This window comes from Castor canadensis, chromosome 2 (genome assembly GCF_047511655.1).
Source record: "Castor canadensis chromosome 2, mCasCan1.hap1v2, whole genome shotgun sequence".
NCBI classification, from domain to species: domain Eukaryota; kingdom Metazoa; phylum Chordata; class Mammalia; order Rodentia; family Castoridae; genus Castor; species Castor canadensis.
In genome coordinates this window covers 2,675,997-2,700,241 of record NC_133387.1, presented here as the reverse complement: position 1 = coordinate 2,700,241, position 24,245 = coordinate 2,675,997, and the positions used below count along the sequence as shown (strand labels likewise).

The following is a 24,245-nucleotide window of genomic DNA, read 5'->3' as shown; positions in this document are numbered from 1 at the left end:
GTCTTAAAAGTATGAAAGGCAAGTCTTCCAAAGATAAGAATTCTTTTCACTTAAATTGTAGTCCTTTGGATGTACTGGCCTATGAGTTTGGTCTGTGCCTACCGTAGGTATGACCAAGGACCGTTTTTGTCACCACATGGTTCTTTGCTACCCACCCCAGTCCCTTAGTGTTTTGTTGTTACAGTTTTGTGATGGCATGGGGATTGGCAGCATGCTGTGTTTGGGGGCTGGCTCTTTTCATAGAGCACTGTTCATCTAGGGTGTTGTGATCCTGCCCCTGTTGATTACTCTGTGGTATGATAGGGTATGATGTACCACATCCACTCATCGTTCCCTACAGAGTTGCTGGAACATTTGTGTGAACATAGCTGTTAGCACATGCCTCAGAGTGGGACTGTGGGTCGTGCAGAAAGCATATTACAGGTTGGAATTTTAGCACAAACTCTATGCTTTCCGTTGGTGTGGCTGACACCACTACTTTGCTTTTTCAGTTGGTTCTTTTTTTAAAGGAGGAGTTACAGCCTTTCTGGAGCACATATGTTGAAGATTAAGGGTGAATGAAAAAATTGCCAAATGATTGCTGTCGTTCAGGTTTTGCTTAAAAATGTGTTCAGCAACTTTGTGGAGCAGAGATGTCATTAGTTTTCCATTTCACAGATGAGGAAGCTGAGACCTGGAAAGAGTAATTAATTGCTTAAGTTCAGATCACTGTGGGAGGCAGGATTGGAACCCATGTAGTCTGCAACCAAAGCGTGTTCCCTTAGCTTTTATAATGTACTCTTCCCTAAATATCAAAATGCTGAGTTGAAAAGTGGAATCCAAGAAGCTGAACCATAATTCTGCAAGACTGTCATGGTCCCTAGGTATGCAGGTGGGGCATTTAATCCTAGGTGTAGGGCCTGTCCTGGTGCACCTGTTTGGGGAGGATCATGGCAGGGTAGTGCAGGAGCATAGGACTTCTTTGTGAGAGAATGTAGGAGTCTTTGCTAGATTCAGCAAGAGCAGTACTTTATACTACAGGAAAGCTTTTTAGCTTGTAGTGAATCCTATAGTTTTACTGTGTGAACCAATAGCATCATCTCACTTAAATCCATGTAGTGTTTTTTTCCTATAATATGAAGTCTAGTAATGGCACTGGGTATGCACTTCTTCAGAATGTTTACCATGTGTCTATAAATATAAAAATACTTTCTAAGAAAATGAATATAGGTATTCAAATGAGGCACAACCTGAAAGAAAAAAAATCTATGGAAAATGCTGATATAAGAGGATTAACACTGTGATAGTGGGCTGCAATTTTAATTATGTCAGGGGTCACTGATGGTCTTTATTCTTTGAATTTAACCCGTTTAATCAGAATTAACTCAGAGGTGTTCTTAAGTGTCAATTGGCTTCTTATATAGTTCTTTGCATTTTAAATGAGATTAATAACTGAAAACATGATATATTGTAATTTATTGAAAGATTCATGAAGTTTCAATGACATTGTTAAGGTATTTAATTAGGCTTATTAAAACATACCAACTGACCCTTTTAGGGAAGCTGATAAGTCGCATAATAGCTGTCGGAGCCTTTTTATTCTCAGCTTTATGCGATTAACTTTGTGCTAAGCAATTTATGCAAAGTTTCCATCTCTTTTCTTGTAACTGAATTATCAGTTCTTCCTGAATAGGATTAATATAGATAACATCATGTAATTAACAAGAGATGCAAAAAAGTGAAAGCACAATTTGTGTAAGAATTATAGGGGAGAGAATGGTAATTTCTTACCTTGGATTTTCAAAGGGATATAAAGAAAAGGAAAACAGGACAATTATTTGAAAGGATTAAAGTAGTCTTTCATTCAAAAGGTAGAATTATGTTAGTACTAAAAGTTCTGTTAAGTGATGTAGTTACAACTCACTAACAGTCTTAAAATAATTCTACATTTAGTAGAGGAAATTGGTTATTTATCATCGTTTGTACACATGAAACAAGAGGTGTCACTAAAGGAATGAACATTGGACCTCACACCGCAGGTTCCATGGCATTTCTTGACCACAGATCTCAGCAGAGGCCTTGTGCTTAGGTGGAAAGAGCACTTCCTGACCATGAGTCTGAAGGTGCAGGGTCTGGGCTTGACTGAACTGTCATTCGTTGGTGATGGAACCGTGGGCAGTGCACGATGAACTCTGAACCAGAAATACTTCATGCCATAAAGAAAAATGGCTTGTTCAGCCTGTTTCTTGGTGCTTTGTTTATATCAGGTCCAATATTGTTCTTGGTTTGTGTGGGTGAGGATCTGAATGAAGTTCATGTGACAGAACTCAGTTAACAGTGACTTGAAAAACCAAGGATTTTATTTTATTTTATTTTGGCATAAAAATGAGAAAGTTCTGGTTGGTACGGCAGCTCTGTCCCCCCCCCCCCCCCGCCCTTTTTTTTTTTTAATTTCTCTCCAGAGATTACTTGAATACCCTTGTCTATATTCCAGACTGATACAGGGCAGGAAGCTGTAATCCTCTTGGTAGACCACCAGGGGTCCTAGTCCTAGAGTGGTTGTAATTTGGGCTGAGCCTGAGGTCAGCAGAAGCAATGTGCATTTGTTCACCTGATTATGTTTGGGCTCCAGGGAAGCAGGACAGGAAGGGGATGGAGCAGGGCTCAAGTGTGGTTTCAGGCAAGAGTCTTGAACCTCAGCCCAGTCCTTGGGGGAGAGCCCTGGAACATAAGTTGTAACTTAACATTGTGAGGTAGGGACAGCATGCCATGGAGGGGGCTCTTCTCTCCCATTGTGTTGGGCAGTCCTTGGAGAAGCAGTGCCCATAAGTCAGGGTGGTCTTTGTAGCTTCTGGGGATGTGGCTCTGGCACCTAGAGGAACCTTGGGAATGGCCCCAGAGCGTTAATCCCAGGAGTAACCATAGGAGTAAACTGACTTTATAGCCCAGGATTTCCAGGGCTTGGCACTGCAGTATATTTCTCACTTGGGTCACAAGCCAGGTCCCTATGCATCTGCTCTCTCTCTCTCTCTCTCTGGCCTTCAGCGGCCTCTGTTTTCACAGGCAACTGGGAGAGATTTGGAGATTGTTTGTGGGAGGTTTTGTTTAATTTTCCAAGTCTGAGTGTGCACACGTCACCTGTGCTCATGTTTACTGTACCAGAACCAGGACTCATGACCTTGTAGGTCAGCATCAGCAACAGGATCATGTAATGTCGTTTTTTCCTGCTGGCTTCCATGAACTGACATTAAGCTACTTTCTAGCACTTGGGAAAATTCGGAAAATTATATACACAGATGCCGTAGTATATAGAGTTTTGCCATTGTGCAAACTTCCTCCTGCTGTCTTTTACTCTCCCTTAAGCAGTTTCCACTGTAGCAAGTATAGTCCCATTTTATCAATGTGTATTTATATTTAGAATTTAACCCAGCAAAATACCTTGATGTTGTGTGTGAGTGTGAGTAATTAGTGCTAAGCACAGTCTTTGAGGAAAAGAACCTTATCTAATCCTTCTGGGTGGTTTTGTGAGTTTCATGCCTCTATAGGCATTTGACTGTTCAGTTGGATCTACAGTAGAGCCGGGGAGGCTGGCAGGGGTTGCGTGCCTTTGACCAATGTGGAGCTACAGTTGTAGTCTCTAAAAATCAGGGAGATGGTTGCAGAGAAGAAAGCAATCTCTGTGTTTATCTCCCTTTTCTTCTCTAGTGATATTACATAAACTATAATGGGGATTAAAATTATTTCTGTCATAATAATCCAGAGTGTTGGGATCTATTACTCTTCTGCCTTCAAACCCACAGTTATCCCAGATCTTGGCTTGTGTTTGGTTCTAGTGCACTGTGTGTGTTCGTTTCAGATCCACTTAGCTTAAGTGCCTCAGGCAGGTCGTTGCCCAAGGATTACCTAACAGTCTTCCTTCATTTCTTCATTATGCCATGCAGTAAATGTTTGTGTGCTTTGTGACCAGTTAAAACTACTAGATTTAAAATGTGAAGCTGGGATTAGCTTGCTGTTAGAAATAGGAAGTTTATTCATTTCTTAAATATTAATGACAGCCTGTGTGCCAGGCCCTGTGCCAAGCAAGAAAGCACGTTAGTGTCTGCAGCAGACGTGGACCCAGCAGTTGAAGGGCAGAGACAATTGGGCGTGAACTGAGAGGCTGAGAAGACAAAACTTCTAGGATTTGATGGTACCTTATCTATGAAGGCTTATTTTTTTATTCATATGTGCATACAATGTTTGGGTCATTTCTCCCCCCTTCCCCCACCCCCTCCCTCTCCCCCCTGCCTCCCCTCTCTCCCATCCACCCCTTGATACCCTGCAGAAACTATTTTGCCCTTATCTCTAATTTTGTTGAAGACAGAGTATAAGCAATAATAGGAAGGAACAAGGGTTTTTGCTAGTTGAGATAAGGATAGGTATACAGGGCGTTGACTTGCATTGATTTCCTGTGCACGTGTGTTACCTTCTTGATCAAACCTTTTCTCTAGTTCCTGGTCCCCTTCTCCTATTGGCTTCAGTTGCTGTAAGGTATCTGCTTTAGTTTCTCTGCGTTGAGGGCAACAAATGCTATCTAGTTTTTTAGGTATCTTACTTATCCTCATACCTCTCTTGTGTGCTCTCGCTCTCTGGATAGGAATTCCAGTACTGTGTTGAATAGGAGTGGAGATAGTGGGCATCCTTGTCTGGTTCCTAATTTTAGAGGGAATGGTTTCAGTTTTTCTCCATTAAGTATAATGCTGGCTGTAGGTTTGTCATATATAGCTTTTATAATGTTGAGGTACTTTCCTTCTATTCCTAGTTTTCTTAGAGCTTTTATCATGAAATGGTGTTGGATCTTCTCAAAGGCTTTTTCTGCATCTATTGAGATGATCAAGTGGTTTTTGTCTTTGCTTCTGTTAATGTGGTTTATTACGTTTATTGATTTTCGTATGTTGAACCACCCCTGCATCCCTGGGATGAAGCCTACTTGGTCGTGGTGAATAATCTTTTTGATGTGTTGCTTAATTCGGTTTGCCATTATTTTGTTGAGGATTTTTGCATCAGTGTTCATTAAGGAGATTGGCCTATAGTTCTCCTTTTTGGAGGTGTCTTTGCCTGGTTTTGGGATAAGTGTAATACTGGCTTCATAAAATGTGTTTGGCAGTTTTCTTTCCCTTTCTATTTCGTAGAACAGTTTAAGGAGGGTTGGTACCAGTTCTTCTTTAAAGGTCTGATAGAATTCAGCAGAGAATCCATCAGGTCCTGGACTTTTCTTTTTGGGGAGACTCTTGATTGCTGCTTCAGTTTCATTTTGTGTTACAGATCTATTCAGGTGATTAATTTCCTCTTGGTTCAGTTTTGGATGATCGTATATGTATCTAGAAATCTGCCCATTTCTTTAAGATTTTCAAATTTATTTGAATATAGGTTCTGAAGTAGTCTCTGATGATTTCCTGGACTTCCATGGTGTTTGTTGTTATCTCCCCTTTTGCATTCCTGATTCTACTAATTTTGGTTTTTTCTCTCTTCGTTTTAGTCAGGTTTGCCAGGGGTCTATCGATCTTGTTTATTTTTTCAAAGAACCAACTTTTTGTTTCATTAATTCTTTGTATGGTTTTCTTGGTTTCTATTTCATTAATTTCAGCTCTTTTTATTATTTCTCTCCTTCTATTTGTTTTGGGATTTGCTTGTTCTTGTTTTTCTAGGAGTTTGAGATGTATCATTAGGTCATTGATTTGGGATCTTTCAATCTTTTTAATATATGCACTCATGACTATAAACTTTCCTCTCAGGACTGCCTTTGCTGTGTCCCATAGGTTCTGGTGGGTTGTGTTTTCATTTTCATTGACTTCCAGGAACTTTTTAATTTCCTCTTTTATTTCATCAGTGACCCATTGTTCATTAAGCAATGAGTTATTCAGTTTCCAGCTGTTTGCATGTTTTTTGTCTTTACTCCTGTTGTTGAGTTCTACTTTTATTGCATTGTGATGAGATAGAATGCATAGTATCATTTCTATTTTCTTATATTTGCTGAGGCTTGCTTTGTGCCCTAGGATATGATCTATTTTGGAGAAGGTTCCATGGGCTGCTGAGAAGAATGTATATTGTGTAGAAGTTGGATGAAATGTTCTGTAGACATCAACTAGGTCCATTTGATCTATTGTATATTTTAGATCTTGGATTTCTTTATTGATTTTTTGTTTGATTGACCTATCTATTGATGATAATGGGGTGTTAAAGTCTCCCACAACCACTGTGTTGGCGTTTATATATGCTTTTAGGTCTTTCAGGGTATGTTTGATGAAATTGGGTGCGTTGACATTGGGTGCATACAGGTTGATAATTATTATTTCCTTTTGGTCTATTTCCCCTTTTATTAGTATGGAATGTCCTTCTTTATCTCATTTGATCAATGTAGGTTTGAAGTCTACTTTGTCAGAGATAAGTATTGCTACTCCTGCCTGTTTTCGGGGGCCGTTGGCTTGGTAAATCTTCTTCCAGCCTTTCATCCTAAGCCTATGCTTATTTCTGTCGTTGAGATGGGTCTCCTGTAAGCAACAAATTGTTGGGTCTTCCTTTTTAATCCATTTCGTCAAGTGGTGCCTTTTGATGGGTGAATTAAGTCCGTTAACATTAAGAGTTAGTACTGATAGGTGTGTGCTGATTCCTGTCATTTAGTTGTCTTAGTTGTTTAAAGGTTTGATTGTGTGTACCTAAGTTGAAGTTACTCTCTACTGTCTTGCTTTTTCTTTTCCTGTAGTTTGGTGCTGCCTGTCCTTTCATGGTTATGTTGGGTTTCACTTTCTGTGTGCAGAATCCCTTGAAGAATCTTTTGTAATGGTGGCTTTGTGGTCACATATTGTTTTAGTTTGTGCTTATCATGGAAGACTTTTATTGCTCCATCTATTTTGAATGATAGTTTTGCTGGGTAGAGTATCCTGGGGTTGAAGTTATTTTCATTCAGTGCCTGGAAGATCTCACCCCAATCTCTTCTTTTAATGTTTCTGTTGAGAAGTCTGCTGTGATTTTGATGGGTTTACCTTTGTATGTTACTTGTTTTTTCTCTCTTACAGCCTTCAGTGTTCTTTCCTTAGTTTCTGAACTTGTTGTTTTAATGATGATATGTCGTGGGGTAGTTCTGTTTTGATCTGGTCTGTTTGGTGTTCTGGAGGCCTCTTGCATCTGTATGGGAATATCTTTCTCTAGATTTGGGAAATTTTCCGTTATTATTTTGTTGAATAGATTACGCATTCCCTTCACTTGTACCTCTTCTCCTTCTTCGATGCCCATGATTCTCAGGTTTGGTCTTTTGATGGAGTCAGTGAGTTCTTGCATTTTCTTTTCACAGGTCTTGAGTTGTTTAATTAATAGTTCTTTGGTTTTTCCTTTAATTACCATTTCATCTTCGAGTTCTGAGATTCTGTCTTCTGTTTGTTCTATTCTGCTGGATTGGCCTTCCGTTTTGTTTTGCAGTTCTGTTTCGTTCTTTTTTCTGAGGTTTTCCATATCCTGGGTCGTTTCCTCTTTAATGTTGTCTATTTTCGTCTTGAGTTCATTTATCTCTTTATTAATCGTGTTCTTTGTTTCACTTTGGTGTTTATACAGTGTTTCTGTGTGACACTGTATATCTCTATTTTGTAAATCTCTATTTTTGTTGTCTTGGAATTTCTTGAGTGTCTCCTGCACATTTTGGTTGACCCTATCCAGCATCATCTCTATAAAATTCTCATTGATTACCTGTAGTATTTCTTCTTTTAGATTGTTCTTGTGGGCTTCATTGGGTTCTTTGGCATAGTTTATCTTCATTTTGTTGGAGTCTGGATCTGAGTATCTGTTTTCATTTCCCTCTGGTTCCTGTACTAATTTTTTGCTGTGGTTTCCCTGTTTTTTCTGTCTTCCCGTTATTGCCCTTGGTGTTGTTATTGTCCCTGTACTGTGTGCAATTAAGTATTTTCTAGCTTGTAGTAATAACAATGGTAATATTTAGAATGGAAGGGTGAGAGGAGATGGAAAGCAAAGAAGTTAAAGAAAAAGGGAAAAACAAACAAGTAGAAAAAAAAGAAACAAGTTTCAAAGATATAAACAGGGAGAGTTAGTGTACTAATCAATAGTAAGCTGAACAGGCATTAGAGAGGCAGAGAAAGGATTGAAAATAAAAGATAAATAAAAAAATAAATAAATGAAAAAAAATCTCCAAGTTCAAGTTCAATAAAGTTCAGTCTTAATAACTTTGGTATTAGTTCCTCAGCCTCCAATCCAGGAGATGTGGTCTCAGAAGTAGTTCTGTGGTTGTCTCATCAAAGGGGAAAAAAACTAAAACAAAACAGAATAACACAAAACAAAACAAAAAAAACCCACAAAGTGTCCCAAGTTCAAATGCAATACAGTTTCAGTAAGCTTTTCAGCATGCAGGTGTAGTTCGGTTGTTTTCTCATCAAAGGTAGGGAGAGAGAAAAAAAGAGTCTGGAGACAGTTCTGAGAATGGCATCTGCAGCTGTGGCTTGCCTGCCCGCTGCTGTCAGCCTGCTGTTGCTGGAGGTGTTATTTATGCAGATCTCTGGGGTGAGCTTAGCACTCACCTGGCCCTGCAGGCTTTGTTTGCTCAGAGTTCTTCTGTGCCCGATGCCACTACTTACAAGCTTTCCCCTTTCCAAGCACACTGGGGGAGGTGACACTGCACCCGCTTTCTCAGGCGGGTGTGTTTAGTTACAGCTCACGTGGGAAGTGGGCCTTCCCCCCTCTCCTGTGGAGTTTTCTTCCACTGCCACTTTTACAAGCTTTCCCACTCCTGATTGCTGGGCATGTGCTGCTGCTCCTGCCTTCTCCAGCCGGCTTGTTGTGAGGGATTTCCCCTCCCCCCCTTCAGCGTTCAGGGCTGAAGACACGCCTTCTTTGCTACATGTCTTTTTTGTTGTTATTGCTTATTATTCGTTTTCTCTTTTTCACCCTGGGTGAGGGTCGGTCTGTCCAGGGGGCTATGCTGATCTGGCCCAGGGTTGTCTGTGGGAGTACTTTGTGCTGCTTAGCTCACCTTGCGGTCCGCATCTTCCTAAGCCGTCTGGGCACTGCCGTTTGGCGGCAGAACTGGGGCCCTCTTAGTTTCTCCATTTAACGTGAAGTGGAGATGCTGTGTGCAAGCTGGAGGTGTGGAGGAGTCAAAGTTTTGCCTCTTCTCGGTGGTTTTTCCTCTAAGGTGTATCTCCAGCGTCTCTCCAAGATTTTAGTTTAGGAGGCACGGTTTCTGCTTCTTCCCTCTAGCTGCCATCTTGGAATCCCCCTAAGCTTTTTTTTTTTTTTTGCCTCATAAGGAAACGTATTTGTCAGAAACTGCATGTTTTTTTTTTTTTTTTTACAGTCTGAGCTGCCGTCAGCACAAATTATAATGACTTTTGTTACTTGCTGGATATTGTGCTAAGTACTTTGCTTTCCACATGAGATAGGTGTATTGTTATTCCTGTTCTATAGATAGCAAACTGGGTCCCAGACAGACTGACTGCTTAGGCTGGAGCTGGGAGGTGGCTGGGCTGAAGGACAGAGCCAAGACAGCTGTCATTCAGCTCTGGACTCTGCTCCTCAGCCACTGAAAGTGGTGCTTTCTCAGTGAGCTATTAGGGGTTCACCCAGAAGTCAGAATCAAGTTCTGATTGAGCACTACTGATGAGTTTTTAAAAGGTATCATATTTCACTGAGGGAAAAACTATAATGAGAGAATTTAGGGGCTTTGTTACGTATCACACACATTTTAATGCCCGAGAACATTCAGTCACACAGCACGTGATTTGGTTGAAAGTCTGGGGAAGAGGTTTAAAAATACAATATTAACATTCTAAAAGAGTGTGATTTGAGATACCAGTGTATTTTCAGTTTAATGCAAAAAATGTGTTTTGGAAGTTACGAATACTTAAAATAGTCTTCCAGGGAGTCTGATAGTACTTAAGAGACCTGAAAGGTAATATGCCTAGATTATAGGCAGCTTGAAGCTTATTTGGAAACTATGTATATCGGTCTCCCTTAGTTCCTTCTAATGCAGTGACTAGTTCCTGTGAGCAAAGGATGAAGGGGGTTAAGGAGAGTGCTTTTCCCTGATCTCAACCTGTGCAGAGACAGAAATCAAAACGTAGTGGGCCATCCACTCACAGTGCAGTGGGAGCCAGTCTGCTTTCCCAGTTACAGTTTGCCTTATCTATAATGAGAAACCTCTCTTTGGAGGACTTGAAATTAACTTTCTGATGGAGGGAGGGAATGCAGGTTTCTGAAGACCATGCATAGCTACATGACCAGTGCTGTTGAGGTGAGACTCAAAGCTCTGCCCTACCCTCACCAGTTCATCAATAATGCAACTTTTTCCTAGAACTCACCACCCTTTCTAGTTCTCTGTGAACAAACCCAGTTTCACGTATCAAATCACAAAGACAGAAAGGTTAGGGCCTCTTTCCACTTGTTCTAATTATGACCAAAATTGTGGAAGTCAGTGAAAGGAAACTAGCAGTCCCTAGATTTTGTCAGAGCAGAGAAGGGCCAGCCCCGAAGCCCTTGTCTTCTACTTACTGACAGTGCAGAGGGAGGGAGCTCTAAAGCAATGTTTTCCCTGCAGTGAGTCACTCCAGGACTGGGGAGGAGGGGAGAGGAAGCTGAGTGAGATAAGAGAACTCAGCAATGTGTTAGTAGTTGTGTGTGATTGCACAGTGATTGTGAACATCGGTAAATGAGGCTTTGCTGTTTACCCATTGGTCAGACTTCTGTTTTGAGTTTAAGCTCTTTCCACTGCATTTTCATTCTGTTTTGACTAAAATTAACTTGTAGGATTGTCACCTTGGTGTTGAGTGTTGAAATATCTGATGTGGATGAGTGAGCATAATATGATTTAAAAATACTGTTTAGTGATGTGATCTTGACTTTGGCCAGTAATTTGATGCCATAAATTTCTGATTCTTGGCTGAGTGTTTGAGGTAATGGATCTCCTGTGGGCAGTGGGTGACAGAACTCACTGTCCTCAAGCCAGAACTCCTACATTCTGCCAGTGGACCCAGGATGCCCAAGCCCCTCTGGTCCTTGCTGGGAAGTAGATGCTTGAAAAGCACTGGATCCAGACTGTCTCTTCTTGGAGTCAGAGGATGGAAGTCACTGCAGCTGCCCCCCATCAGTGTGGGGCAGGGAATCTGAGGACCTACTCCCCAGGCTCCCCAGGACATCATCACCAATCCAGATAACCAATACAACCTTCTGGTGAGCACCCAAAGTGCCAGACTCTGGAGGCCAAAACTTGAACCTTATTCAGGCTGTCCCCCATGCTCCCCCTCCCTGACCCAGGCCTGGTGCCACCCCACACTTGACATCACCAGCCACCCTTTCACAAGCCCACATATATTGATAGCTCCACTATTTCTGAGCTGGGTGGGCCTTATGGCTCTGATGGTCCAGTCCTTGTTGGACTGTCCCTGACAGGTGGCCACTGTCCTGCTGATGGAATCTATCAAGGTATTAGAGTTAGCATGGTAAGTCTGCTCAGTTATTTGTGTAAACAAAACTAACATACCTGTCAGTGCCCATGACTTAATTATTTGAAGAGAACTCTCATTTGTCATCACACTTTAAAGGTTAGAAATAATTTTTCATGATTTTAGATAGGTATTACTTTAGTTTTTCTATTTTTAAGCTAAAATATAAAAATACCTGTTTTTCATTTGAATTTTTTAGATTCTAAATCTAAGCAATTTCTTTTGTCTTTTACAAATAATTAGCTTGTTTCAGGTGGGTTACTGCCCCTTTCAGCGTCTTAGTAGAATAGGCTTGCTCTTTGGGTTTCACTCTTCTCAACATAAATTATCTTAAAGAGTTTTTTTGTATTGGTCTGCTTGAACTTACCCCCCTACAGGAAGTGTAGTTTAGTGCACATCCAAACAGCTTAAGAGGAAACTCTGTCCACTGAGAAAGGGGCTTTAACTCAGGCACAGAATTGTTAGTTTGCCTGGGTCTGAGACCCCTGCAACCATTCAGACCATCTCACAAACCAAAGGATAGGCTTTGTCACCCCAAAAACAACATTTAAACATTTTTTAAAAAAATGCAGCCCCTGTGATTGCTAATTTATTGTTCTCAGGGATGTTTTTGGTTTTGTTGCTTTTTGTGTGGTACCAGCCTTGAATCTGAGGCTTTGTCCTTGCTAGACAGGCACTTGCCCACTGGAGCTATGCCTCCAGTTCCAGAAAGTTTTGAAATTCCTTAAAAACGTGTAGCAGCCAGGCATGGCAGCTCATAATCTGTAATTTGGGCGCTCAGGAAGCTGAGGCAGGAGGATCTCCATTGTGAGATCAGCCTGGGCTACACAGGGAGACCCTGTCTCAGAAAACCAAACAAAAGCATGTTTGAAAGCACTTTTGTATAGGTTGAGTATATACTTTCTTGGAAATGTTTAGGACCAGAAGCTGTTCAGGTTTTGGAGTTTTTCAGATACTGGAATGGTGACCATGGACTTTTCCCATTGAATATCCGTAATCCAAAAGTTTGACATCTGAATGAAACTTTGAGTGCTAATGGCTCAGTCATTTTAGATTTTCAAATTCAAAATGTCCTGACTAAACATGGAATGCTCATGCCCTGCCTTATAAATAGAGCACTTCAGTTACGTGGTAGATGGCAGTGTCATTTTTGGTAGATGTGCACATGTGATCACGACTACCAAAAGCTCCATCGCAAAGGCTTAGGAAAAGCATTTGACCACGGCTGAGTGTGTCACAGGTGTTGTCTCTTTAGTAGCACTTGCTGCTTTGCTTGTGTCTGAGTTGAGGTTCTTTGCTGGAGTGGAAACCAGTGCATCTCTTTTCTCAGACTTTGGTGTGGTGAGGATTTCCTTGGTTCCGCCCAAAGTAGCAAACATCAGCTGCAGCATGCGTTGTCTTTTCTGTTCCATAGCTTTGAATAGGTTATTCATACTTGTGTTTTATAATGATGCAATATTTGTGTTTTAAACCTAATTTTTAAAAATGATTTTTAGTTAGCCAGTGGGCTTGTAGGCTTATGGGCTTGTGGTTTATGGAAGCGTTTGTCTCTGTGATAGTCTTACAGTTCCTCCAAAGAAACAGGCTTTTAAAGGAGCCCAAGGGCATGTGGAGTCTGAATAGGCATTCCAAGAGTATAAAAAGAAGATACATTAAGTGATGAACAAGACACTACAGATTAATTTTATGAAGAAGAAGTATGACTGTTAGAATTTGAGAAATACCGTTAGAAGATGAGGTAACACAAGATTAAAATTGACTATTTTGATGATAATTTAATAGTTACTTATTTTTAAAGCAAAATTGTTTTAGATATTGTTTCATATATAAATATGGTGGCTTTAAAAATCTCCATACTTGAAAGGCTAGCTGGAAAATGTAGAGTTCTGCTAGGAACATGTAGTTATAGAAAAATGTTAATTTATAAGAGTTAAACTTTTTCTTACCCAACAGAATCTAAATGTGTAGTATTTCTTTTATAGTAACTTGGCTTTTTAAACATTTGCACTTTTCTGTTGTGTTAGAAGTTGCTGATTTTTGTTATGGTACAAATTGAATTTATGCTTTTTGAAGTAAAGCAGTTCATAGTTGAGTGTATGCTGTGTTAAGTAGGTAGCCAAAAATTAGCATCTTTGAGAAGATAAATGTCATGAGTGTTCAGAGTAGACAGTAGTCTTTTGGATTCATGGGAAAGAAGGTTGGTAATTGGGGTTTCAGTAAACTTAAACAATTCTCAAGGTGTGCTAATAATACTAAACCATTTATTAATCTCTTGATGCATATTGAGTTTTGACTGTTGCATTATGACGAATCACTTACTTTATAAAATATCATTTACACATGTGGATTTGTATGTGTATATTTATGTCTCTCTAAACATGCATACAGAGAGAGGGAGGGCAGGGCAGGTTGACCATAGGAGATAAGTTACTTGATATTTTCAGAGGATAGCTTAGAATCATGTCTGCATTTCTGAAGATTACAGGATGCTTTTCTGTCTTTCACCGTTTTCCCTTTGTTGTTCTTTAGGGCCCTCCAGAATTTCCACAGCACACACCTGGACCTGTTCCCAACAGTTTTAGCCAGCCCCCACGACTTCCTCTCCAGGACCAGTGGAGAGCCCCACCCCCACCCCAGGAGCGAGACCCTTTCTTCTTGGGAGGTACACGAAGGATGACTGGCACAGGGTGACATGACAGAAGCAGTTATTATGCAAACTGAAGTTTTTAACACTCCACAGAAAAATTGTTAATATGGCAGGGGTTTGTACCATTTTGTTTCTACCTATCATTTCACATTCTAAAGCTGGACTTTTTTGGTATCTGAAATGTGAGAATCTTACACAAAGGGGGAAATTGCTTATAGAAAATGATTTACAAAGCAATCTAGAAATAGGAGGCAAAATCTAGAATTTTTTCTAAACATACTCTTGCAAAATGTGTAATTTTTGGTTACAGGAAGATAGTTCCCCAAATTGTTTATCTAAGAAGTCTGTGTTTTTTCTAACCTGAAGTTCATGTGTTGCTGTTCAGTTTCAGGTGAACCAAGGTTCCCCAGTCATCTCTTCTTGGAACAGAGAAGCCCCCCTCCACCACCACCTCCCCCTACACTGCTGAATAGCAGCCACCCTGTTCCTGCTCAGAGCCCCTTACCGTTCACTCAGCCTGGACCAGCGTTCAATCAGCAAGGACAACAGCCAGTATTCCCTAGGGAGAGGCCTGTAAGACCAGCCCTGCAGCCCCCAGGTCCAGTGGGGATCCTGCACTTTAGCCAGCCAGGGTCAGCAGCCACCCGGCCTTTCATTCCTCCTAGACAGCCGTTCCTGCCTAGCCCGGGACAGCCGTTCCTGCCCACACATGCTCAACCTAACCTGCAGGTGTGTCCTGTGAGCCAGTCCTGAGGGAAACTCTGTGTGTGTCTGGGTCTTTGTCTTGCATTACAGTGAAGTTTCAGATTTTCATTCTAGTTTGTGGTTAAAGAATAAGGGTATTGGTCTTAAAATTAGCTTTACTACAGAAAAACATTCTTGATGATACTGTTACCTCCTAAATATTAGGAGAGATGGAAGAAGTGATTGTCATTTGGGGGGAGTTGAAAAATGTCATTATTCAGAATTTTTAAAGGATGCACTACTAATGAAATCATGACATGTCTTGATAATGTATTTGCTTGCCTTTGTAAGCTGTAAAAGGTTTACCTGTGTAAATAAAGTACTTGGTCAAATTATGTTCTTCCACTAGGTAGCAAAAAGGTCCTTTTTGGGGAAGGAAACTGTTTTCTGTTCCTTGGGATTTGTCAGACTTGCATGTCCTCTGCTGGTAGGTGTGTGTTTTGTGGGCTGGCATGAGTGTTTGTGACATTTTTCTTACTCAGTATACTACTGTTTGTATTTTAAGTTTGCTATTAAAGTATATAGCTATGGTGCTCTTGTCAGCTCTTTAGAAACACATAGGACATGTATCTAAGACAAAAAAAGGAAATGACTGTAGTGTAGACTGTAGTGTCAATGAAGGATTGAATTTTTTTTAAGTTTTTTTTCTTCTTATAAAAAAATACAATTAGTTAATCTCCATTGCAGAAATACTGCAATATAGATAAGTTTAAGAAAAGGAAATTAGTGCCTAGAAGTAGTCGCCATGAACATTTGGGTGTATTTTTTCAGTTCTTTGTTAAAGCAGTGTGTCCTCAACCCCATGCTCTTCTCCCCAGTTGACATGTCACTGAGCCCTATCAAGCACACTGTGCAGGGCTGCCTTTCACACTGATGCAGAGGTTGCCTGTCGATGTTGATTCAGGAACTCTGGTGGCATAGTGCCATCGGGAGCAGACTTGAGATTATGCGTTTACTCACGTCCTTACTTACTTCCTTTAATAGATTCTTTCTGGATAGAAGAGACTAGCGTTTGAGGTAGTGTAATTTTCAGCAAGAAATCCAAAGCAGCGTTGTAGTGTCGCACAGTTTTGGTCTTGTGTTGGACTGCAGTATAGTATATGTAGTACATCTGGTTGTGAACGTTGTTTCTTTCTTTTGGAATGGAAGGGGCCATTGCATCCTCCATTACCGCCGCCTCATCAGCCACAGCCGCAGCAGCCCCAGCAGCAACCCCCGCACCACCAGCACCAGCCCCCGCACCACCAGCACCAGCCTCCGCTGCAGCCTCCACTCCAGCCCCCACATCAGCCTCCTCCCCAGCACCAGCCTCCCCCCCAGCACCAGCCACAACACCAGCCGCAGCAGCACCAGCACCACCACCACCTTTCCGCCCCTCCTCCTCTGATGCCCATGTCTCAGCCACAGTTTCGGCCACATGTGCAGACTGCTCAGCCACAGCCCAGCAGCAGTCGGATGCAGTGCGCCCCACGCCAGGGGCTGCGACACGTGAGTATCACATGATGTCTGTCTTCCCCGTGGCTTCCTTGGGAACCTTTTAACTTGCAGAACCTGAAGGGTGCGATTTCTAAGTTATATTATTTTCCAGTTTTTATTTAAATTTATATGTCATGCATTTTCTGAAGTGAAAGTAAGTCTAGAAAAAAAAGACTCTGGAAATTGTTTTCTTGACTACAGAAATTAATGACTTACCCCTTTTGTGTCTTAAACACTGTTAATGTTTACTTCAGCATCTTTCATCTAGATATTTCTATAATGACAGCTATTAATTAATACACACATAACTTAAGATACTTTGGGGTGATACTCTACCCTTGTAGGTGGCTTATTTTTTTTGACATAGTAAATTATCTTGACTCTCTGGGCTCTGAATCAGTAAGCATAGGAATTCAGGAAACTATGCTGACTGTATTCTCATAGGTACCCTCAGGGTCCTGGGAACACAGCAGCAACAGAGTCCTGCCTACAAGGAGCTTATATTCAGTTGTGGGAGAATAACTCGCATTTATTTGTGGTGTTATAGTCTCAAGTACTATCAGCAAATGTGTGGCTTGTAATGCATTGAAAAGAACTAGGAAATAACATATAACTTGAAGGTAAAAGTCAGGAGTCATTGCCGTGTCTTCAATTAAATAACATTTCATTTTCAGAGAGGACAACAACAACAAAAAAGCAGTTTAGTATGGCTAATGCTCAGAGATCTGTAAGGTGTCTTTTTAATACTCTTTTACCCTTGAACTTGAAGCATGTCTGTGAGCTACTTAAGACCTGAATTTTCCTAATACTTGCCTATTTCTATCTTAAGTAATGTTGTGACTAAAAGATGTAAGCAATAAGAAAGAATTTCTAGATAGGGAGAAGTAAGTGTCAGAAGCCTTGTGTCTTTGAAGAGAGATCTTCAGGGCTTGGAGCTCAACCCCAGACTGTCTCGTGCACTCCTGACCTCTTGAGGTGCTGGTTCTGTGCCAGGTGTCCCCAGTATGAAAGTGACTTAGAATCTTCACTTGGACAGCATTTTGTGGGGCCTTTCTCCTCCAGAGAGCTTTTGTAGGACCTTGACTTAGTTCTTGGTTCCTCTCCTGTTCTCCTTAAATTTAGGTCACTAAGTAGAAGTGGTACGCTGTTGATCTGGTTGATTTCTTTGAGGCAAGCAGAGTGCCTTATGTCCCCGAGAGTTGTGTTAAAAATGTTAGTCCCCATACTGAAGCTGCACAGAAAATTGAGTGGTGTGAGTCCTGTAACCAGGCGTCTGTCTATAGGTAAATACAGTACTTTACCAATTCAAGTCCTTAGCATCAGGGTACCCAGCAGCATTTATGCATTTCAAAAAAATATTTGCAAAGGAAAAAAAAGTTTCCCCCAAAAGAGAAGTCAGAAACTAAAGAGAATGATCTGTGCTACTTTTACTTCATGATGCATCTTGTTTTGTTCCTCCCAGCAAGTCTCCAGTTGTAATCAGAATTTCTTTCTTTTTGTGTTAGAATGCGACATCTCAAAATGTAACCAAACGGCCCATGCAGCAGATGCAACCTACTGCTCCCAGAAACAGTAATCTTCGTGAATTACCCATAGCGCCATCACACGTTCTGGAAATGAGTGGCAGCCGCTGCTCCTCCACGCCTGCAGCTCAGGTGAAACCCATCGTCAGCACATCCCCACCCACGAGGGCTGTGGTGACTTCCAGGAGCTCACAGGGAAAGACCGAAATGAAAGTCAAGCCGGTTAGTCCTGTGGCTCAACCTCAGGAAGAAGCAAAAGCAGAACCAGAGGTAGGAGTTTTCCTCATTAAAAGGCAATAGTCTCAAACAGGAAGCTACATACTGCCAACTCGTACCCAGTGAGCCAGTCACAGACGCCTCCCCTCTTCTCAAGTGGGTCCTCCTTTTAGTCTGCCAGCTGTGTTCATAAGAGGAATACTGTATTCCCACGGTTTACAACATCAGACTATATATGTTTGCACAGTTGTTGTATTAATAGAGAATCAACATATTATGCCAGGGCTTAGAAGTTTTCTCCTTCAAGGACTAAATTTCAGTTCTTGTAGTTTAAACCGTTATAATTATTCAACTCTGCCATTGGAGCACAAGGCAGTTTATAAACAGTTCTCACATGAGAAGATACGCCCATGTTACAGAACTGGATAGCAGGCCAGAGTTGGTTGTGGGCTGTGGTTTGGCGGTCCCTCATGTGCACTGTTAGGTTTCTGTGACTTTGTTTTTGTTTCACGTTGTAGACTCCTGGAAGGTAGGACCACTTTTACTGTTGAGCTTCAAGATTTTGAGGGGTTTGGTTTGGTGTGAATATAATTATGTATATGTTATTGCTAGTTTTAAAACACATGCACAGTGTTGTAAGTAGAAATTGAAAATACAAGTAAGTATTTTACATGGTTTTTAATTTGAAGTCCTTGTCTGTCATAAACCTCAACATTCTTATGTATTGAATGAAGATAAAACGAGGCAGGGTATGTGGCTGGGACTTGATTAGAGGCCAGTACCCAGAACTCACGCCAGTATTAATCAAATGCATGTAGAATGGCATGAGGCGGCATGATGGATTAGCTTTCAGTGTAGTAATGATGGTTTGGAGCATTTCCTTAGATAAGAATCTAGGCAAGTCGTACTTATTTCGTTTTATGAAAATTAGTTATCACTGCTTTTATCTTTCAGTTGGTTAAGTTTTTTTCATTCAGATTTTCTTAACAGTTGTGATGTAATGTTACCAAATCAGAATTGTAAACATCAAGCCCCAAAATACTGAGATACCATTTAATAACCTCCTACTGGAATAAAGGTGACTTTTGGCTTGATAATCAATATATGGAAAAAATAATACAGCTTTACTAACTGGATTGGATGGTTCATAAAGAAGTCTCTGCTAAAAATTTGATATGTCTTTAGTTTATATAGCTAGTTGTAACTCCTGTACTTTGGCTGATTTTGTTCAGAAAACTTAAGTCACAGACACATTTCTTATATAACAGCAGCTAAATGGTAATGAAGAAAGGACCTTTCAGGCATATCAGCAGCCACTTCTGCTCTTTCCGTGCTAGTTCATTGAGGTAGATTTCTAAAGAGTTCTCCTGTAGATTACTTTAAACAGAGTTTTTGAATGTGAAAGGGAACTTTTACATGTTGCCATGGTATGAGTCTAGTGTCTTAATTTGTTTTATTTTAATATTCTGTATACACAAATGGAACCAGGATTATACTTTCTAATTTTTTTAAAGAAATGTCTTCTATTTGTTTTGCTTATCGAAACGTGGCTTGCTCTCTTATACTCATTGTAATAATGATACAGTGAGGGATGATTCTGTCTTGATGGAAGTCTTTAAAGTATTTGCCTATATTTCTGAACATACTTTAATTCTTTCTTGTTTGTTTGAGAAAAAAGCTAGCAATAGTAATTATTTCTGTTTAGAGGCAGTGCATCTAAGGTCCCGTTAGCCTGTCCACAGCTCTGCATGCTGTCTGCGCCCCTCTGCTGTTGAACTGTTCCTGTCTTCTCCCTCAGTGTCAATTCTTGCCCACTGTGCTACCCTCCCCCTGCTTCAGACGCTGTGTTTGAAATCTGCCCTAGACTTTAAATTGGATGACTAAGTCCATCAGGATTGCCTCAGGGCTAACCAGCACATACATATCCCACTGACTGCCCTGTGCTCTTACTTATAACTCCCCATTGATAAGGTTCATTCAGATTTTAAGACTTGTAAATAGGTGAATTCTAGGTAGAGTAAATAAATCTGTTACTTTTTATTTTTTTGGTAAAGGACCTGTGTTTAGGTGATTTAAATAAAACTATTTTTTTGGACACTTAGCTTTTTATAAACTTTCCTCACTGGGTGGTTTCTAAAGAATTCTTTTTATAAGACTTTCAGAGTGGTTTGGGACTGGAATATTCAGGACATTCCTTATATACCATTAATATTCCAATACTGCAATTGGCAACATTTTGATTCTGAGGAGGGTGCATTGAGTTCAAGGTCAGAGAGATTGGCTTGTGCTGTTCATTATAACCAATTATTCTGTGACAGATGAGTTTGAGATCAGGCTGAAAATTCCACCCAAAAATCAATAGTTCTAATCAGGGCCTTTCAGGTCATTTACACCCCACCTTTTGTTGGTTTGTCAGGGAAGAGCCAGATAAAACCCGTGTGACAGCAGGTCCTCTCGCTACTGTTGCCATTCCCATTCGAAACATATTTTGATACCTTTAATGAATAGTTCAATTGGTTTCAAACTCATAAATGAGTGGAAATCTTCATTATTTCATTTCTAATATTCTGATAAGACTTTCCAAATTAGCTTTAGCTGTGTAATACTTTCCCCCTCCCTAGAGGGAGGAGTTATACTCAGTCTTTAAGCAGATTTTGAATGCCTTCTTTCAAACACTAAATTGAAAGGTTTTGGGGATGCATTTGCTTAGTTTGTCGAAATAGATTGGAATGGTCACCTTACCATATATAGCCAAGTAAACTGTGCATTTTCTGTTTTAGTTTCCTGATGAAGATGAAGAGACAAGGCTGTATCGCTTAAAGATAGAAGAGCAGAAGCGCCTACGAGAAGAAATCCTGAAACAGAAGGAGTTACGCCGGCAGCAGCAGGCTGGTGCCAGAAAGAAGGAACTGCTGGAAAGACTTGCTCAGCAGCAGCAGCAGCTCTATGCTGCGCAAGCTCCGCTGGAGCAAGAGGAGCAGGCGGCCGCACCCTCCCCTACCAATGGCAACCCACTGCTCCCCTTTCCAGGTGCACAGGGCAGGCAGAATGTGAAAAACAGACTTCTTGTTAAAAACCAAGATGTGGCTGTTGCAAATATTCCGCCCAAAACATCAAACTTTGTCCCATGTGGTGCTAATGTGCAGTATCAAGGACAGCAGGTGAAACCACTAAAGCATTTGAGACCAGCCAGGACAGTACCTCAAAGTCAAGCTCAGTCGCTGCACAAAGTACTCCAGATCAAGCCTGCAGATATGCAGGAGCCCCCACCCTCTCCACAGGCAGCCCGAGCAGCGGCCCTCCAGGGCCGGCCTCAGGACATAAAGCCCGGAGTGAAGAGGACTGTCATGCACCGGGCCAGCGGAGGTGGTGGAGATGGGCCGCATGTCAACTCCAAAGTCAGGGTGATTAAGTTGTCAGGAGGGGTAAGTAGACAAGTTTTATGTGCACCTCTTCAGATCCCTTCTCAGAAAGAGTTAAAAATGATCTCTGTGACAACCTCTAGACCTTTCTTTACCTGCTGGAAGTTGGTGTAAGAATTGTCATTTAAATTCTGCTTCCATGTGGGACCCACGTTGTTTATGTTGTCTCTTGAGTCACAATGAAAGACCAGTGTGACATCCGCAATTACACATTTCTCAGTTTTAGCTGCTTTATGTAGATAATTTGTGATAAATACATGATACTGAATTCAACAAATTTGAACCAGTTTGTTATAGACAAACTTAAACCATCAAGTTTGTTGTAGCAATAAAATTTCCTTTTACACAAAACAATTTCTTCTGTATACCTTTAGATTCAGTGAGCACCTGTGAGCAGAGAAGGGAGCTGTGTGTGTGTGTGTGTGTGTGTGTGTGTGTGTGTATGTACACGCTTGCTTGCGTCTGTCTGTCTCCACTTTCAGGCAGCATCATCCAGAGACTTTTGCCTGCTTCTGTCTTCAAGACTTGCTCCATTTTATCCTAAAGGAGTAACAGAAGTCTTCATTGAAATCACATCTGATCTGACTGCATACTTGCAAAAGTGGAGTGTGCCTGTCCCTCATTCCTTGTATTTTTTAATAGTATCCATTTCAGATCATTTTCAGTAAGGCACAGGAATTGTGGTTTTCCAGTGTAGCTTGGATAAGAAGTACTCTTAAAATAAGAAGTCCCATTACAGAATGTTCTGGGAAGAGGGCGCTTGCTTCCTTATTCTGCCATATTTCCTTGTTTAGTTACAGTAAATAACTTACATCTTTTGCTTTAATTACAATCAGTTCTGTAATAACTGATACAATCCATGGGCTTCTTGTACTCTACTAATTGATACTCATTGTATGCAAATTACATTACAAACTTGAGCAAGTGGAAAGCTGTAAATACGGGCTTTTAGAGTAAGCCAACTAGTAGTGACTGCCCTAAAACACAAAATATGCACATTGAAAAAGGAAGTGACCTCTGACTGCCCAGCATGGAAGCAGTGACACCAGAAATGTGAAAGAGCAGCAGTTTGGCTTTTGGTTAGCCAAGTTTCAGTGTTGTTATTTCTAGGTTTATAGACTAAAAACAGTGTTCTTTTTCCTGTGTAGTATAAGAGACTTTGTATAGAATAATTTATTCTAAAAGTGCCAATATTAGAATATTCAGTAAGGACCTACAATTTTGTTTTATCTGACATCTATTTATTATGATTCAAAATGTTAAGCAGATGAAGTATAATTACTTTAATAATATGAAACTGTTATCTTGAAATGGCAACCCTGATACTCATCGGTTTCTACAGTGGCTGTGGCCTTTTAGCTTTGGGCCTTGTTTTCAAGCACACTGTGTTAGTCTGCTTCATAATCTACTTGGTTCTGAATGCCAAAAGGAATGTGGCCCCTGCTGTGAAGCAGCCTTTCCCACATCACTGTGTAGGTGTACTGCCCCCCACAGTCTGGCTGTTTCTGCCATCAAGGAGCAGTACTACAATTAGAAAATACTTCTCTGGTCAAAAATGTTGTCTACTTAAACTTCTTTTTCTCTAATCCCCACCTCCCAAAAAATTTTTTTATGTGAGACCTATTCCAAAATTGTAATATATAATCTCAAATAGGAAAAATAAACAAGGAACTTTTCCAAGAAAATAGTTCTCTGTCAATCCAGTACTTTGAATTGGTTTTTCATCTCTCTTTTCAGTTCTTAAGTATTAACTGACAAACACATGTGCATTTTAGGATTTGTTCCAACAACTCCTCCAGTAGCCACTTCTGACAAATCAGGAGGTATGCCTCTTGCTGGTACCTCTTGGATGTGTAGTATTTCCCTACTGACTTGTGTGTGGGCGGGAGGGGGTGGGGGGCCGTATTTTTAAGAGAATATTTTAGTTGCCAGTCCTTATTTCCAGCAAAGCAAAAAGGAAGCAGTTGTATCAAGTACTGGGTGCAGATACTCACTTGGCTTTCACGTTTACCCTTGCTGGTGCTCGGCATCTGTATGCCAGTCTTTAGGTCTGTCTTATTAATGCTCAGTCATGTGCTCTGCCATTTAAGAGCCCAGGGCTGAGCCAGGCAGCACAGCCAGGTGCTGACTGGGGATTAGCGATTTGGGAAGGAATAATATGTATAGTCTGTGCCTGCTATGTAGACTCGCAGGTATGTGTTTGGGTTTCACAGTTACCTGTTTAGCTAAAGCATCTCATGTTGGTCTGTGCTCTCCTCCTGTTCTGCTGGGCACCCTTGGCTTCTTTACCCTCTGTTGTGTGAAGACGCAATATGCATCTCATTTATAAGTTCTTAGAAAAATCCCTCCCTTCTTTCCAACCTAAACGTACGTGACTAAACCTAATGTGGCCATCAGAATGTTTCTTTGCTTCAGTAGTCTCCTCCTAGTAGTCACTCTCTAGCCATCCAACAGCTTGTGCTGGTGGTTGCCCAGTCCACATCTGTCCACAAGACTTCCTTGAGGTTCTTAGTGCATCGTGCCAGTGAGGCTTCCTTGGCGTGCTTAGGCTGGGGTAACAGTGTGAATCAAAGCTGAGTTCTCTTTTATCTTCCATGTCTTGTTTCTTAAATCAAAGCATGTATCTTTGGGATTTATTGAACTGGGTTTTTGAAAGGTGAAAGAGGCCGAGTCTTAAAGCAGGTTTTAGGCCTTCCCATTCACTAGTTAGACGTTATACGTGAGGTGACTTTAGTTCATCCAGTCACAAGATGATTCC

General features: G+C 40.9%; 1 protein-coding gene across 5 annotated transcripts in view; it reads left to right on the top strand.

Annotated features, from left to right (window-relative positions):
- The window catches only part of Rbm33 (RNA binding motif protein 33), a 108,844-nt gene that overhangs the window by 59,500 nt on the left and 25,099 nt on the right, over window positions 1-24,245 (top strand). For all 5 annotated transcript variants that reach the window (XM_074060060.1, XM_020187488.2, XM_020187487.2 and 2 more), the window contains 5 exons: window positions 13,989-14,121; window positions 14,492-14,835; window positions 16,000-16,338; window positions 17,832-18,119; window positions 20,846-21,490. In XM_074060060.1, the coding sequence (XP_073916161.1) occupies window positions 13,989-14,121; window positions 14,492-14,835; window positions 16,000-16,338; window positions 17,832-18,119; window positions 20,846-21,490 (1,749 nt within the window). The remainder of the gene's footprint in view (window positions 1-13,988; window positions 14,122-14,491; window positions 14,836-15,999; window positions 16,339-17,831; window positions 18,120-20,845; window positions 21,491-24,245) is intronic.